The sequence below is a fragment of the Sturnus vulgaris genome, chromosome 12, assembly GCF_052056855.1.
Source record: "Sturnus vulgaris isolate bStuVul1 chromosome 12, bStuVul1.hap1, whole genome shotgun sequence".
Lineage (NCBI taxonomy): Eukaryota > Metazoa > Chordata > Aves > Passeriformes > Sturnidae > Sturnus > Sturnus vulgaris.
Window position 1 is genome coordinate 19,778,949 of NC_142254.1, and position 13,034 is coordinate 19,791,982.

General features: G+C 49.4%; 1 protein-coding gene across 1 annotated transcript in view; it reads right to left on the minus strand.

Moving 5' to 3' along the window:
• The window catches only part of SLC7A5 (solute carrier family 7 member 5), a 32,260-nt gene extending 22,569 nt beyond the window's left edge, over positions 1-9,691 (minus strand). The window contains exon 1 of the mRNA XM_014874486.2: positions 9,061-9,691. Within this exon, the coding sequence (XP_014729972.1) occupies positions 9,061-9,643 (583 nt within the window). The 5' untranslated portion in view covers positions 9,644-9,691. The remainder of the gene's footprint in view (positions 1-9,060) is intronic.
• Positions 9,692-13,034: the final 3,343 nt, after the last annotated feature.

The window sequence follows — 13,034 nt, forward strand, 5'->3', positions numbered from 1 at the left end:
CTCGGAGCCCCTTTGGGAGTGTGGGTGAGACTGAAACGAGCCAGAGCTGTTTTTGGGGAAGCAGAGCCGTGCTGGGGTCACAGGACAGCACGAGCTGGGCTCTGGCCAGGAGCAGGGCCGAGGGATGGTGGTGACAGATGTGCCACAGCACTGTCCCTGTGCCAGGAGATCCAGGACAGGGCCAGGAGGGCTCCCAGCCCCTGGAGCAGCTCTGTGGGGTCACAGAGGGACACTGGGGACAGGGCAAAGTCACACCAAACACAGCTTAACCAAGTGACCTTACAGTGCTGCAGGGGACAGGGAAACACAGGAAATGTCACCCAGCAAAACTCCCAACTCAGCCACTGAAAGCACCTGCAGTGAATCCTCACGGGCACTGAGCTCCAGAGCCAGGATTCCCTCTGACCAGTGATGATGCTAAAAATAAATCTGCCCTTGTTTACAGAGGGATATTTAAAAGATGAGCTCAGCCATCTAAAACCATGCCATGGGGAGGACAGCTCTGAGAGGTGTGACAGTGACATTCCCTGCCCCATTTAGGCATTCTGTGTCTGTGACAATAACTGCTTCACCCCCATTTCAACACTGATTTTTAGGGGCTGTTTTCCCTGCTCTGGTTCTGTACAGAGTCCCCTGGAGGGTGGTGCTGAAAATAAAAAGGCAAAGTTTCCTACAGAGTCCCAGTGTCTGTGTTCAGCCCCAAAACCCCCTCAGTACCAGATAAACAGACTCCCTAAAAAAGAGAAAACATTTTGGGATCAGAGAGTAAACAGGGCTGGAAGTTTCTGCCGTGGTCACCAGGCAGAGCCCTGCCAGTCACATTCCCTCTGCTTTGCTTTTCCCACTTGACAATATTTGTCTTTCCTGAAGGAGCACAGTGGAGTTACTCCAACACAGGAACGGCCAAGAATCCCTCATCAGGAAGAATCCAACAAATCGGATAAAAGCTTTTCCATACAACTCCAGCACAAATTCCAGTGGCTGCTGAGCTTCTCAGGAGTTTGGGATTTCCTTAGGGCAGCAAGTTTGCTTGCTTTGATCCCAGATGCTGCCCTGCCACGCCGGGGCTGCGGGATCCTGCTGGCAGCGCTCCCTCAGCTCGGCTGAATGGCCCCAGGGCAAACACAGCAAAGCTGCACCATAAATCAGGGCACCGAGACACAGATCAGGCCGTGCTGCCCTAATTCCTGCAGTGTTTTCCTAAGGCTGCAGCCGCTGTCAGAGCTGTGGAGTGACCCATCGGGAATCATTCGAGGAACGGGGATTTCAGCATGACCTGACGTGCCACGGCCTGCCTGAGCCAGCACCCCTCTCCAAAGCTTTAAATAATTGGGATAATAAGTGTTAGAAAGCTGAAGGGATGGCAGATAAACGGGGGGGGGGGATTTTCACACAATCCCAGACTGGTTTGGGTTGGAAGGAACACTAAAGCTCATCTTGTTCCAATCCCATGGAAGAGACATCTTCCACCAGCCCAGGGAGCTCCAAGCCCTGTCCAGCCTGGCCTTGGGCACTGCCAGGGATCCAGGGGCAGCCACAGCTGCTCTGGGAACCTGTGCCAGGGCCTCAGCACCCTCACAATCACAAAAGTGTCCCCTACATCTAATCTAGCTTGAGTTATTTATTACTCATCACTCCAGCAGGAGATATTCTGGTTTTTGCTCTCCAGGTGCTGCTCATCCCTTCACCCCTGCAGGAACTGCTCCAGCTCAGCCTCATTCCAAGGCAACTCAAACCACAAAGAGAAATCCAAATTTCTAAATACACCTGCAGGTCTGGCTTCAGTATTTGCTCTGTCCTGCAGTCCCTGCTGGCTTCAGGCATCTCACAGAACCTGCTCCACTGGCACTCACCTGCACAGCCAGGGAATTCCCCATTCCTGACAGGAACAAGAACAAACTGATTAATCCAACACCAGACCCAGGACTTTACCCCCACAATTTTCATTTTATGGCTGTACCCCTTTGAAACTGCCTCCCAAGCTCCTTCCCAGACACAACTCACAAAGGACAACAGGGAAAAATGCATGCAAAGCAGACAGATAAATGGGTCAGTCACACCTAGAACACATGCACAATAAATGCATGGAACAGCTCCATTCCCTGTTTGCTCTGGACACAGCTAAACCTGGGCTGCCACTTCTGATGCAACAGCCCTGGCAGGATCCCTGGCCAACAGGCAGGGCTGCAGCTTTCCCAGGATAACTGAGTGCAGATGGATAAAGATCCAATCCCAGCCCCACGGGGAACTGGAGGGACAGGAGCTGCCTCAGCCCAAGATCCTCAGCAGCTCTGCAGGTGAAATTTCTGGAATGGAGATTTCCACAGCTGCCCTTTGCTGCCTGTGGGGTCACACACACTTGCACAATGTCCCTTTTGTCCCTGATTTCACCTCCTGTAGCATTCCCTGGGACCGTGGTGCTCCCAGTGTGATTCCAGGTACACCTCTTGAACACAGATAAATGTGTGGAAGCAGCTGCCTTTAATGGTCTGAACTCATTAACTTGTTCTTAATTCCCATGGGATTCTTCTTTGTGGTATCACAGAACCCAGTGAAAATGCACAGCAGGTTGGGAAGTTGTGGAAAATGAGCTTCCATCAGCTTCCCTGGCAGGAAAACAAGGCCTGTGAACTGTTCTATCATGCATGACTCTGTGTGTAACTCACATTTCCAAAGTGCCTGGCCCTTGCCACTGGAAGATGATGCTCCCATTTACCATCTGCCACCGGGTGATGTTGATTTTCCCTCACAATTGCTCCCAGAACAGCTCCAGCTCCTTCCCCTCCTCCATCCCACAGCAAAAGCTGCTCCTTTTCCTCCCCCATGAAGTGCAGGTGATAGTACAGGAGTTTTCTCTCCTACCAACCCTGGTGAAAGGAGGTTTCAGGCAGAGACAGGACAAGCTGAGCCTGTGGGACCCAAGGAACAAATCCCAGGGATGCCAGAGCACATGGAACAGGCACAGAACACTCCATGGCCTTTAGGGAATTGCTGCCTGAGCCCACCAGAGGTTGGAAAACAGAGTTAATCCACACAGGAGAAAGAAAAAATGAAGTTCTACTGACTAGAGTGGATTAAACCCGTGGGAAAATCAATTCACCAAGGCAAAAATGCCCACCAATTTTATATTCCAGTGGCTGGGATGCCCAAAAATCCGTGGTGACCCTTTCCAACTGCACATTCCAACATGAGACAGGCAAGGTCACAGGCAGAAAAACGCCTCGGGATATTTCAACCTGACAGGTATTGACTGAAGATTTTTGTGCCCTGCAAGGTGGGGAAAGGAAAAAGAAGAGGAAAAAACTTTGCAGATATTTCTGCAAGGACAAATCCCTGGAGAAACTTAACACCCAGGACAATCAGTCCAGGAAAGGGCAAGGCCTGGGGGCACATGAGGCTCTTGGAAAGCTCTTGGCCCCAGAGCAAACGTGTCTATATTAAAATCTACTTGTAATAGTCAACATCCCTGGCAATGCTTCCCAATTCCCTTTTTATTCCTCTTCCCAAAACAGCAATCAGGGAATGGATGCATCAACAAAGGAGAAGGCAAACTTGTCCTACCGAGGAGTTTAAAGAAGGGATCATCTCCAAATCTGCCCTGAGGCCAGGAGCTCTGGATGTCCCAGCAAACAACCCCAGACACCCCGAACAGGTCAACACCCCTATCCCATAATAACAGTGGGATAAAAAACTCCAAAGAATTCCTCAGTGCAGGGAGAGGTGGCTCCCACCCAGAGGCAGGGGTTGCTGTTTTGGCTCCTTAGGAAGAAGGCTGTGATTTATTGCCAAGGTTTCCAGAGGACATGACACAGCAATTCCACCAGCAGGACATTTCACCTCAGGAAGACAAAATAGAGAGAAAAGATGTGGAAAAGCTCTTTGTCCTCTGTTTCTCCCATTCCCAGCAAATTAACAATCCCAAACTAACCCCATGCTCACCTCACAGAAGCATCTTCCCAACAGGGAGCAGCACTCGCTGGTATTTTATTTTATGTGCACAGAATTCAGCTCTGCATCCTGGCTGCAAAAACTGAATTTCCCATCCCTTGGATTAATCCTGCTGGCCACATCTGTCCCTGGGACTACCAAACTCTTGGAATATTCAAAACAAGTGATGCTGCTTTGAATGAAGCTGACCCTGAAGGGCTTTTCCACAAAAACCTTCCCAATTTGTTCATGCTGGAGGAGAAAGACTCTGAATGATTTCGGTGGGAACATAAATCATTCAAACACAGTAACATTTAATGGGATAATTGTAGTGAGAGCCAGGAGATGGGTGCTGGAATTGCAGTGGCTGCTCCCTGTGTGTTTCAAGAGCCCTCCAAGCCCTCATTGATTTCTGGAGAGTCCTGCAAGTGTCAGAGCCTGTTTTCATTAATGCTGCTCTAATTAAACACAGATTAAAAAAAGCAACCTCAGCCTTGCAGCCTCTGCCATCCAGCAGGGATTCCACAGACCCCTTCCTTCCACTCCACTCCAACAAGGGCAATTTGCTGATGGAGCTTTAGTCCCTTAATCCACCTTTCTGGAGGAGGAAAAATAAATCTTCAAAGCTTCCCACCCAGCCTGTGGTGGCTGATTAATGAGAATGAATCCACATCAGGCAGACGGGCCCTGTGTGTGCTCTGGGTTTGCTTTTCACCACTTAATACCCGAGCAGGTGAAAATGCACACACCTGGAAAAAGAGCTGAGCTTGGCAGCTTGGAAGCAAAACCTTGATGTCAAATAAAGCCATTCCTGCTTCCCACAGGATCTGGGATTTCTGGAATGCTGACACTGGATCTTCCCTTCTGGACAACTTGGCAGCTAACCCTGACTGGATTCTTTCTCCTGCCCTGATCCCAGGTTCCTCCCAGGACTGTCAGGCTCTTTACAGGATCTCTCAGACCTGACTCAGCTCTGCCCTGGCTTCTGCTCATCCTTTCCCTCTCTGGCTGCTCAAAACAGAAGAGACAAATGAGGAATTTGTCAGCATTCCCTGGAATTCCACCCCTGCAGGAGGAGTGCCCAACAGCAGAGTCCAGAAGCACTGAAAGAAGTTTAGATAAATTATGAGGAAAATTAAAATTCCCTGGCTTTGATATTGCCGTGCTGGGGTTATTAGTGCCAAATTTGCATATCTAATTAACAAGTGCGAGACAAATTCAGAAGCAAACCATCAAACTGCTGATTTGACACTGAAGAGCAAGAGCAAAATGATAACAACAGAATTTCTGAGCTGGAAAGGATCCACATGCATTATCGAGCCCAATCCCAGTTTTCCACTGTGGAGCAGATTTTACTGGCAGGAAATTCAGGAATTGTGGAAGAAGCTGTGTGTGGCTCTCAGGGATGGGAGCAGCTTCATTCCCTGTCTCCCTGATCCACGGGGAATTAATTTAACTGCACCACAACCCAAACCTGGGAAGGTGCCTCTGTGCAAGCAGGAAATCTGCAAATTAACAGTGGGAAATGAGGAATATCCACAGCATCTTAAATAAATCAGTTTAACACTTTCCATCCCTGAGCAATCTCTGGAACACACAGAGTGTATTGGTGAATTTTACTTATTTTTGTGAGGGTTTATCAGTTTCAATTGAAATGTTCACACAAGGGGCAGCAGGATGGACAGAAAACCTGAGCCCCTCACACCTGAGACAGAGCACAGGATCCAAGGTTTCATTCTTTGCCATGTCCAATATTGACATTGTAACATACATCATCAAATATGCAAATTCAGGACCTAACAACTGTCCCTCCACCCTCTACAGAAGGGGTAAAACTGGTTTAGATGAGCTCAGAAATGGGAGAACTCAAATTATTCCAGGGTTTACATACAAATGCATGAACTCTGTTTCCCGAACTTCCAATTTTTTGTCTACCATACACTGGGATGGATTTTGTGTTATCAGTTTGAAAGTATCAAAAGAGATGCTCAGGTTTCTGAATCACCCAAGTAACCTGCAGCCTGCAAAGTCTGCAGCCAAATTTTTGGGGAACATGAAGTGAGCCAGGCTAAGGATGAGCAGCCTGACCCCTCCTGCTCCAGGAAGATTTCCCTGGAGTGGATTCCCAGCTTTTATTTGGCAAACACCACAGGCACTCCCATGAAAGAAGCCCTGCATACCAACTGTGTGCAGATTACAATCTTCAGGGCAGAAAATATTTATTTGTAGGTAAATTCTCCTTACCACCCACCTTGTTTACCTCAGCACCTTCCAGGGGAACAAAATTCCTTCTTCCAACCATTTTTTCCTTCCACTCAAGCCTGTGATTTAGATTCTCTGAATTCATTAATTCACTCTCTGAAGTCCATGGTGGCAAATACTGAACAACACATGATTTATTCAACTGTTCAACAGCAGTGAAGTGGAAACAAATAACTTTAGTTATTCCTCCTCTTACTACAAACTGTGCAGCCAAGTGGATTTCGTGTGGAGATACAAATTTTGCAAGGAATAGAGCTGGGACTGTTCTGCAAGGCTGGATTTTGGCTACTGAACTCCAGCCTCAGGTCCCAAATTCCTCTGCTGATTCCCAAGCTGCTTTCTCCCATTTTGAGGTAACTCATTCGTGTATGTGCTACAGCCTATGCACAAATAGGTCGTTTTTTTCTACTCTAGAGCTTTTGAAAAGAATAAAAAAGTCTCTCTCTGGGCAGTTTCTGTTTGAACAAAGCTGTTTGTGAGTCCCCACAAGTGTTATGTGGTTCCCTGAGCCCTTGGAGCAGATTTATTTCATTTATTGTTCCTGGGTCACGGTGTGGTTTGGGCACTGGGGGAGATGAAAAGCCGATTCCAAAAAACAAAGTTCCAGAAATCAAAGTTCCCAAAAGCTGCCTTGCTGCAGGATGAACAAACCTCTTGGAGCAAAGGAGACAACCTCACATTTAACCCAAAGCATAAACAAAGCAAGAGCCAGCAGTGCAAGGGGGAGCAGAGTTTAAAGGAGAAACACATGGGGATGATGCAGATTTGGAGAACTCCAAACCCTTCCCCTGGCACTTCAGGATAAAGGTTCAAGAACAAATTCTGCCCCAGGGAAATTCTAATTGCTACCAAAGGAAGGCTGGAGACTTTTCTTGGAGGAACATGAAGGGGAATGAGAGCTGGCTCCAAGGAGTTTCATGCTGCAAATCCCCCACCAGAGAACAGATCCCAACACGGGCACGTCTGATTAACCCTGCCCTGGGCTTTGAGCAATAAAATGGGAACACAGACCCGTTTTGGGAATGATCCTGAAGGTGAGGAGTCACTTATGGTTAGAAACAAGTTCTCAAAGGCTTTGGCAGCTCCAATCTGTGCTTGCACAGCAAAACTTTGCCACAAGGCAGCAAGAAAACCTTAAATTATACCCAAATTCCTTGGCTTTTCAGCAAGGAACACAAATGCCACGTGCATCCATGCCCCTCTCCCGTGTGTCCCTGAGGAAACCACAGCACAGACTGGCAGGAAAGCTCAAAAATGACATTTCCAAAAGGCAAGACACCCATGAGCAGGACTATTCCCTGAGCACGTTACAGCTTTCTTAATTAAATGATTAAATTTCCCTAACAAACGCCCTGGATGGAAAGCCACATGCCTGCCCAGGTACTTTTATATTCCTAAAAACTCAGCTGGGAGCTGAGAAGTTTCAATCTCTTGCCTGAAGAAAGCACAACCTTGCCCTGCTCGTTATCAATCCTATAATTAGCCATATCATTTACCTCCCAAAGCCCGGCTCAGGTTGGCCAGGAGACATTTCCAGCCAATATATCTTCCCATAACGACCATGTGCTGCAGCTTTGGGATGCCTGAGATCCTCGGAGGGGAAAGGAATCTCACACAATCCCCTGGGAAAGGGCTGCACCAGCCAGCAGCTTCCTTCTCATCACTCGAAATGCAAAAAAAAAACCAGACATCACCTGGTTGTGATTTTGTACAGAGGATAAATGATTTAGAAAGCCCTCACAAAAATTGTATCTCCTCCCAATGAATATTTTTAAAAAGGCATTACATTCCAGTGGAGCAGAACAGATTGATTGGGAAATGAGGAGGGAAGGGGCAGGACATGGTCCTGGATTTAAAGGATTGGGAATTTAGATGGGGTGAGTCACCAGAGGGAACAGAAAATAGGATTTGAACGGCAAAACTGCAGACCCCAAAATAGCAGAGAATGATGAACAGTGCATCGGGAGAGATGAGCGAGCCCTGGCAGGGCTCTGTGTGCCCAGCCTGGCATCACCGGCCCTGAATTCAGCCCAGCGTGTCCCAACCTCTCTGCAAGGCACCGCCCCAGGGAAGAATGTTTGCTGCCAAAAAAAAACCCCACAAAAGCAGGTTTTGAGCACGGTATCAGCACACACACGGCCGGGAAATATCTCCTCTCACAACTGGTGCTGAAAGCAGTCCAGGGTGTGTTTTCAGCACCAGTTGCTGGTGACAGATAATTGTTATCCTCACCCAAACCCAGAGCACAGCAACGTCCATCCCGGCCCTGCAGAGCCTGGAAAAGGGGATTTTAATTTTACCCAAGCATTGTCCAGTGGGAGAGCACACGGAATCCTATTCCAGCTCCCAGGAAAAATGCACGCTGCATTTCTCACACGCTGCTCGTCAATCAGAGAGGCTCACTAGCCCACAGCTGGCATTTGGGGAATTTTGTGCTCAATTTATTAAGGGTGGGGTCGCATTTTCTGCTGTGGCTATTCAGAGTAGGCAAAAACCCTCCCAGCATGCAGCCAGCGCAGCACAGGAGAGATGATGCAGATTTTTTGGGGACGGAGATGGTGAGTGAGGAACCACGTGGAGCAGGACAGCGGGGAGCTGCAGAGGGTGACTGAGTCATGGCATGACTTGGGCAGGAAGGGATTCTAAAGCTTTTCCCCTCCCACGGGCAGGAACACTTTCCTCTCAGAACCAGGATGCTCCAAGCTGGGGACACTTCCAGGGATCCAGGAGAGCTTCTCTGAACACCCTGTCCCCACCTTCCCAGGCAGGAAATCCTTCCCCAACATCCCACCTAACCCTCCTACCTACCAAATGAAAGCCACGAGGGGGGCGACTTATACACACAGACAGGACACGAGGGTGGCTACTTACAGACACAGAGACAAGCCACCAGCTTGGCCGCCTCATCGGGCACGGGGCAGGTGGGGAAGATGGGTTTGAGCAGGTAGGTGGCGAACACCAGAGCCACGATGTACTGCGAGGAGGGCCGGATGATGAGCAGCTCTATCCAGAGCTTGAGGAAGGCGGGCAGGGAGCCGTAGACCTCCAGCATGTAGGCGTAATCCCCGCCGGATTTGGTGATGGTGGTGCCGAGCTCGGCGTAGCAGAGCGCTCCCACGATGGAGAAGGCGCCGCACACCGCCCAAACCACGAGAGAAAGCCCCGGCGAGCCGGCCTCTCTCAGCACGCCCGTGGGGGTGACGAAGATGCCGGAGCCGATGATGGTGCCCACGATAATGGCCACGCCGTTGAGCAGCGTGATGTTCCTCTGCAGGGCCACCCCTTCGGCCGAGCCGCAAGGGGACGGGGAACGGGCACAGCCGTTCTCCTGCGCTCCTTCCAGCATCTTCTCCATGGCTTGTTTCTCTTCTTCCTGCGCCAGCGAGGCTGCGGAGCCGCCGGGGCTCCGCTTCTTCACGGCATGGCCGGGGGAGCTGGCCCCGCTGGCAGACATGCTGGCGGACGAGCAGCAGCCGCCACTTTGCGCCCTTTTTGTTCCGGAGGCAGTGGGCTGGGCTGCTCTGGAGGAGGAGGAGGAGGAGGAGGAGGAGGAAAGCCGCAGATGCTGCAGCGCCGCCGGGCTGCTCGCTCCGCCCCCCAGAGCTCGCAGCGAGGTCCTCTCCCCACTGTCCCCAAAATGGGGCAAAAGGGGATAAGTGTCACCTACCCTGTCCTGGCTGTTTAAGTGTCCCCGAAATAGGGCAAAAGGGGACAAGTGCCATCACCCCACAGTTCTCTCCTGGCTGTTTAAGTGTCCCCAAAATGGGGCAAAAGGAGCCAAGTGCCATCACCCCACAGCTCTGCCCTGTGTGTAAGGTGCTGCTCGCTGCCCACAGGGAGGGCTGTTAGCTGCCATTCTCTGTTCCCGTGTGTTCTGTGCGTTCCTACAAAGGAGAATGGATCCCTGTGTGCATCCAAACCTGCCTCTCCCAGCCCCATCCTGCCGTGTTTTCCCATCCTAGTTCACGGCTCTGTGGGAATCAGCCCCTCCTGTCAGACACCAAAATCGCCAAAAGGGCTTGCCTGGAAAAGAAATGATTCCCCAGTCCTGAATCTGGCAGATGGCAAAGTCGCCAAAAATGCTTGTTTGCAAAACGAAAATATAAAAGAATTCACTCCTCTGGCAGTCGTGCAGGCACAAAAGGCCTCACTGAAGGCAGAGGTTCTGCATCCCAGCAGAATCACTTGGATACTACAATAACACCCAAGGAACCAATCCTTCAGCAAACTCGGATTCCCTCTTGCCCTGGTGGGAGGAGAGGAGCTCAGAGGCTCCAGCCTGGAAGCTCTGATCCCAAACATCCCTCTGAGGGTGGCAGTGGTACCTGTGAGGAACTGCTTCCCATTGGTGCCCAGGCTCCAAACCCCAGGGCTGGTTCCTGCTCCTGGAGCATCCTCTGTGCTCAGTTCACACAGGCAGGACGTGGGCTGCAAGGTTTTCTCCAGGAGAACTCCAGGGAAATGGAAAATCCACATTCTGGGGGGGAAAAGGGCACACGTCAGTTACATTTCATTTCTATCACCACCGCTTCCAGCCATGCCGGAATCCCAACCAGCCCAAGCCTTGGCGCACTAATCCAAACCTGACATCTAGTGGCAGCTCAAAAATCTGCTGCCGACTTTAGGTAAACATCCAAATTCTGGAAGAGAGCAAAGACAGAAATTACCTTGGCACTAAGCACGTTCTTCCAGTTTTCAAGGAGAAATGGGATCCCAAAGAGACTGAAAAGACTCTGACAATTAATTAGAAATAAACAACAAAACACGCCCCAGGTTTTCTGTAACCCCAAAAGCCTGTTTTTACTTTACTAGTTTAACATTACAGGCCATTTCTGTTACTGCATTTCTTGATTTATCCCAGGACTAAAAAAATCAGGAAAAGAACCCAATACTTACAACATATGAGATTATCCCTGTGTCAGCCTTGTTACAGCAGGATCCAGCAGACAGGATTGGGATTGAAATTATTTGCTTCAGGTGTTTTCAGATCAATACTCAGTTTTATATTTGGGGGGATAAAATCATGTTTTGAGGGATTTACTTCTCCAGTGCTCCAGGCCAAGTTCCTCAAGGCCAGTAATGACCTGGAACCAGAATCTCCTGAGCTGGAAGGGACTCACAGGGATCAAGTCCTGGCCCCAGGAATCCCTCCACGGGCATTTTACACCTCATATGAACCCACACAGACATTTCCATGAACGCTCACAATAATGGGACAGAGTTATCCTGTTCTAACTCTTCCAAAATGGAATTTCTTGCTGGACTCCCAGCTGAGAACCTGGAAATCCCAGGCTCCAGAGGCCGTGGAGCAGCAGCCACTGAACTGCTCCATTCCAAGCCAACCTCGTGCTCGACTCTCTTGTAAATTAATCCACAGGAGTTCATTCTGCAACTGTTTTTCCATTTGTATTCCTGAGAAAACACCAGCCTGGCATTGGGGTGTGTTCTCGATATCTTCAAAGCACTTCTCAAATGCCGAGTGTTGTTATCAGCCTGGTCCTGAGCATTAGCTCTCCTCAGGCCCCCAAGTTATTCCGCTGGACCTTTGAAGACTATTTGATTATCCAATCAGTTCTCCATGTGCTAACACTCAGACTTTGGCACATCAAAAAGGAGGAGGGAAGGAATGATTTGTCAGAAGGACAAACAATGAGCAGGAGCAGGAGCAAATGGGCCATTTGTGAGGAGTGATGGGCATGTTTTGAACCAGTTATTTGGAAAAGCTGCCTTGATCCAGTCACCCTGCTGGCTGCAAATCCCCCATTTCTTCAGCAAACACCTCAGCTGTGCTGATAAAGAGCTCAGAGCTGCCTTTCCTGGCTAAATGGAAGTGGTGGCAGCTTCTAGAACCATTCAATGGTCACAAGAGCAGAGCTGCCCTCACTCCTAACCCATTCTTTCTCCAGAAGAAAACGGGCTGCCCACCCAGCAGCACAGCCGGGGAACCTTCTAGAAACATTACCTACAATTATTTTAGGGGGATTCCTTAAGCAGGAATGGAATCTCCTGTTTTTCCTATCAAAAGAAACTTCTTTGGATGAATCCAGCTAAACAAAACCTGTGTGACAGCTGGACTCCAAGCGTGGCTCAGCTGTGAGACAGAAATCAAAGCTGATTTCACCCAATGTTCACAGAATCACGGGATGGTTTGGGATGAAGGGACATTAAAGCCCATCCAGTTCCAACCCTGACACCTTCCACTAGCCCAGCTTGCTCCCAGCCCATCGAGCCTGGCCTTGGGCACTGCCAGCTTCTCTGGGGAACCTGAGTCAGGGTGTCCCATCCTCACAGGGAACAATTCCTTCCCAATGTTTAATCTAAACCCACTCTCTTCTGTCAACTTTTAATTGGTATCAGTCATTTAATTTATTTAAAGGGGTTTTTTTTTAGGGTTATTTGATTGCATTTCTGTAGCCACAAGCAGCAGCTGAGTCACAGCACAGAGCTCAAGGCTCAGTTTTGCCAAGGTCAGTGCCAGGACAGAGGAAGGAGCTCAGCTGACAGGTCCAGCTCAATGGGCAGGGGCCAGTGAAGGAGGTGAGGAAGGATCCTGAAATCCTGGAATGCTGCTGGAAAGGGCCTGTGGCATCTGCCTGGATGGGATCAATCATGAGATGCCCTTCAGCAGCACACAGAGCTCATTGTGCTTTCATTGCAGCACAGCTCAGCAGAGTCTTTCAGAGCTTGGAAGCATCACAGAACATCTGACAGCTGATCAGACTCCACTCCTAATGAACTGGGGCATTCCCAAAGAGCAATTCTTGTATTTTTTGGACAGGAAATCTGATTTTTTTTTTTTTTTTTTTTTAACTTGAAAAACTTAATTACACAACAAGATACAGGCA